We start from the raw sequence: 4,967 nt of genomic DNA on the forward strand, positions 1-4,967 counted from the left end.
TAAGTTAAGTTTCTGGGGCAGCCTTGGCCAATTCCATGACTATGAGCTTGGACAAGATTTAACTACAAGTGACTGCCTTTAACTTGGCTGGAAACAGCATCATGAAGAGGACACAGCAGCCTCAGTTTTTAGAGTCCACTTTGTTATAAATCCTGATCTGCCTGATTTATTATTTGTTTAGCAACTTTAAAAGGTAAGGAGGGGCATCTTGAAATTCTTGGCTACAGATTTGAAACCAGATGTGGTTTACATGGTGCTGCACTGGTATTTGTTACATCTCTTTAAAAAAAATAAAAACAAACAAAAAACCCAACACAACAGCATTTACATTCCTTTCGGCTGAAACCAGATGAACTGTCATCATGTCTGCAAAAATACAGAGGAAATCGCCACTGCTCGAGGTAGCGAGTTAAAGCTTGGTCATGTTCCTCAGGCTTCCACACGGCTTCCTGGGAAGGGCAGGGGAAGGAGGACAGAAAGGACTTTCACGCAGTCAGGAGGTGACAAACGAGATGTCAGCTCCATAAGGGATTAGGTTCCCTCACCCCGTGCTGAAGGTATATTTATGACCTTTCCAACCATGGCATTTGCGTATAGATTACACTTCTCGCACACCCTTTTTAAAGCGATCTCTAAGAGCGGCTTGGGAAGACACGGAGAAGAGAGCAGGAGTGGGATTTTAAAGCTACAAATGTCAGTTAGGAGGCACAGTGTTATTTTTCCCTTTGACTGTCCATGTACAGAGCGCTCTGTACGTTTCCACAGCAGCTCACGCATTCCTCCTGGGAAGCCCTGTCAGCAAAGGCTTCTGGCATGCTCCTCCCCATCGCATACACCTTATAACACAAGAAGTTGAATCCTTTGGACAAATCCTTCTACCTTCACAGACACATGGTGCTCTTCTTCCTTAATGAGAGGTTTTAGTCAAAAACTGGATGCCAAACCTGATTTATAGAAATTATTTAACTAAGAATCCTTCTGCTACCCTCAAAAGGGCAACTGAGATATCCAGTAACAACATATACACATACATACAGATCTACATTATACACTCGGGACGACACAGAATGAGAATTCAGCTAATATAGCTTCTATTTGATTTCCTCAAAGCAGCACACAGGTCCTTGCAACCCCTATACAAAACAGCAGTATTTTTTCCACCAGGATTTGGAGAGGTTTTTCATCTTGTCTGGAGTCCTACACTTGGATTTCTTTGGTTGCTGCTGGGTATCAGAGTACTGAATACCAGCCACAATGGCCGCATCAAAGACCTCCTTGAGGTTTTTCTGAGTCAAAGCAGAGCACTCGATGTAGGACGCGGCTTTTATTTCCTCTGCACAGAGCTTCGCAGCCTCCTCCGAGACTGGCTTTTCTTTGCACTTGTCCAGCTCGATGAGAACTTTGACATCCTCCCGGAGGTCCGACTGAGTCCCAACCAGGATAATGGGCGCCTTGGGACAGTGGCATCGGATTTCGGGAACCCACTTCTCACTCACGTTCTGGAAGGACGAGGGGCTCACCACACTGAAGCACAGCAAGAAGATGTCCGTGTTGGTGTAGCACAGAGGCCTGAGCTTGTCGAATTCATCCTGCATGGAACGAAACCGCATTAGCACCCAACAGAAAGAGCACATTAGCCCCAGTAGACACCCAGCTCTAGCCTGTCGCTGACCTTTGGGGAAGTTGAGGATCACCTGCTGCTGCCATCTGGAGAGGCACCTCAACACAAGCACCCACACCACCTGACAAGGTGTGTTATGAGCAGAAGTCACCCGTACCCAGCCTGAGGTCTCCTGGCTGCGAGCCAGCAGGCACCCTGCCACCATCGTGCATGTGGGACAAAGGTGGTGGCTTCCCCATGTAGCTGAGATTTTCTGACTAATGCTGCAGCTTGTTTCAAGTGTTTAAATGCTTCACTCTTCGCACACAGGTCCTCTGCCCTGTTTCAGCAAAGGAGCAATGCCACAGGAAGCAGGTTACAGCACTCAAGCAACGAAGCCAAAAATCAAAGTATGGGAGGGAGAAGGTACTTTCTACTGGTCCACCTCTCACAGGGGTGACTCAGTGAGCCGCTCTGATGAGAAGCACCCTTGTACCTCAAAGCTGCTCTGCCAACACCCCTACCTCCAGATACAGGCAAGAGCAGAGCAGACAATACCTTTCTGGGAACAAGCTTTTAAACTGATGACTATTTAACAACATCCTACAGGATATGGGAATAATTTCCCTGCCATTGTGCCCAGGGATTTAAATCTGATGGCAGCAATAAGGACTCACAATGTGCAGGCTTAACATGCCAATGGCATAGAGTAAGAGCTTTACCTTTCCCTCCCACCCATGCCACATCAAACAAACTGCAAACAGGCCTCCCAGCGATACCTTTCTGGTCTCGTTTTGTTTTGGTTTTTTTCCTTTCAGTGCAAACTCCAGCAAAGCCCTTTTTCAGCTTCAGGAACTAGCCACCAGAAAGCCAAACATCTCATAGTAACACAAAGGCGTGCTGATCCTCAGCGTGGAATGCAGCAAGAAGCAAGGGTTAACTCCAGGCAGGCTGCTTTTATGCTGACAGCAGGATAAAAGCAGGGTAACACTAGCAGCCTGAACAGGTAGGATTTGCCTCAGCAGCAGTGACATTTTAATTAAAACGGACCATGTTCTCAAAAGCTCTGAACTGAAAGTGCAAAGAACACACACAGCTAAGAACATCTCGCTGGTAGCAGCAGTTTACTGCTGAATTTCAAGTCCCATGTTAATTTTTGAGATGTGAAATTTTGCTTTAAAGCCTCTGGAGGCCCAGGATACACAGTTTAAAGCCCCTTGGAAGCCTCAGAAGTCTCGTTTCGCTTGAATTAATTTCTTCCAGCAGTATCTCGGAGAGAGGCAGCGATTTATAAGACACAAGTCAAGAAAGCAAGCTTCATTAGCTCTCTTGATTCTCAGATTAAGCCTCAGAAGAAATCAGGCTCTCAGTGCTTGGCTCAAGAGAAACCCCACATTTGCTGAGAGCTGCCACTCCAAATGACAGGGACGGTTAGAGAAAGGCACCTCGCCATGTAATTGCCCCTTCTTGCTACGTGATAAATCTCAAAAGGGCTCGATTCAATGTGTTTGAAAGCCAAACCCAGATCTTAAGGGTTTCTATCTGGATGAAATAGTGCCCTTTACATTCCAGGCACACTCCTGAAGTTTCAATGGTAGGTACATGACCTTCAGGGACTCTACACCTCTTTGGGCTGGAGATGCTGAAATACAACTTCCCTCTGCCTGGAGTGGGTTTTTTTGGTGCAGATTTCAGCAGCCCTCTCAGCAGCACCGTTTTACCAAAGTATCCAGCTAGGTACTTTTGTTGGGACAACTTCTGACTGGCCCTGCCTGTCCCTCCTGAAGCTTGCAGCCACGTTTCCAAGGGCGCTGCCTGTTCACAGGCTGTCAGCTGCTGGCAATTTCACCTGCCACACTCTGCAGATGAACATGTACAGCCAAGGCTGTGGAGGTACCACCCCATCCCTTCAGCAAGGCATGAAATCATGGGACAGTTCTGCTGTTCTACTTTGTATTGTTACCCACAGAAGGCTGCTTTTAAGATTTTAGCTTGGGTTTGTAGGGCACATGGGAGTCCTACACTGCTGTCTAGGACTGCACAGCCCTTCAAACCCCTTTCCTAAGTAGGGCACCCAGTTACAACTCATCTAAATAGGTTTGTATGTTAAGGCCACTGAGATTTTTCAGCATGGTTTCAGTGAAGGTGTAGACCCAGATCCACAAAGATGCATGGAAGCCTAACTCCCACTTGCCTTCAAAAGACAGCTAGGAAGCAAAATAGTTTTTGCTACGTTTGGCTGTCCAGACGCAAGCCCTGGCTAGCAGTGTTGCACACCACTCAAGGTAGCACAAGGCAGGGACCTGCAGAAAATATAAGATGTTAAGAAATGGGTTCTTTTTATGTACCAGGCTAACTAGGAGCTGAGAGGAATCAGCCACTCTCAATCCCTCAGGACCTAAGACTGCAGGAAACCTTGGCTTTGGAGCAGCAGCACTTTTTAAGGAGGTGGCAATGGCAAACATGAAGTCTCCATGGACAACACTCAATAGGATTTTTTTCTCCCTTAAGCTTCTGCCCTTTCAAAAACACAGTCGGTGCACACCTACAGCTGCGGGTGCTTTGCATGTGTACATCCCAAACACCATAATTCTTAAACGCACAGTTACTTAGCAAAACTCAGACAGTGACAACGGCTCAAAGAGAAAACCAGGTGGCCCTTGAATCTCCAATATGTTCGGCCTTTCTAGTCAGGCTAAGCAGAGCAGCAGCTTGAGCCAGCAGCGCAGCAGCCTGTGCTCAGCCCCTATATGGAGGCACAGTACATCCCCCACCCTTCAGCAGACACCCGGTAAAGCAGTGGGTTAAGCAGCAGTGAAAATGATAGCAGTTTAATAAGATGATCAAACACTGGGAATCCTTTCAAATCCATGAAGTCATTAGCAGGACTACTTTGTGCAACAACTTCTCCCCTCCCGCTGTCACTTAAATCAAATAAGTGGCTTCACTGACCTGACCAGCTGTGTCGCAGAGCTGAAGTCTCACCGGCTTGCCATCGACAGACACGACAGCTTTGGAGAGAAAGGAGGAGGGAGGGGGGAAACTGTGGTGAGTCCAACGTTATATGTTTTCCATTAGGGAAAAAAAAAAAAACAAAACCCACAACAAAAAAATAAAGTAAAAAAAAAATTCTTTTTTTTTTTACTCGACTCGCACAGTCTTCTCTAAAATTAGTTTAGATTTAACAACTTAACAGAGCTGGGAGCGAGCCTATCGCTAACACCTGGGCACGCACAAACCCTTCAGGGCTTTCCGATTCACTGCACTGCAAGACAGGAGGCAGGGAGTGACCGCACCAACCTCAGCTGGCAGCGGGCAGAGCCAGCCGGGGGATCCGCCTCCTTTTTCTGCTACAAGGGGCTTAGTT

The 4,967-nt window shown here is 47.1% G+C and overlaps 1 protein-coding gene across 1 annotated transcript; it reads right to left on the reverse strand.

Moving 5' to 3' along the window:
- Positions 1-1,133: 1,133 nt before the first annotated feature.
- RHOU (ras homolog family member U) lies at positions 1,134-4,643 on the reverse strand (the record flags this gene model as incomplete). The annotated part of the gene is made up of 2 exons (XM_010165245.1): positions 1,134-1,589; positions 4,553-4,643. Coding segments are annotated over 2 exons (547 nt in total), but the record flags the coding sequence as incomplete, so codon positions are not given.
- Between the last annotated feature and the right edge of the window lie 324 nt (positions 4,644-4,967).

Source organism: Antrostomus carolinensis, unplaced genomic scaffold (genome assembly GCF_000700745.2).
Source record: "Antrostomus carolinensis isolate BGI_N321 unplaced genomic scaffold, ASM70074v2 scaffold51403, whole genome shotgun sequence".
NCBI lineage: Eukaryota > Metazoa > Chordata > Aves > Caprimulgiformes > Caprimulgidae > Antrostomus > Antrostomus carolinensis.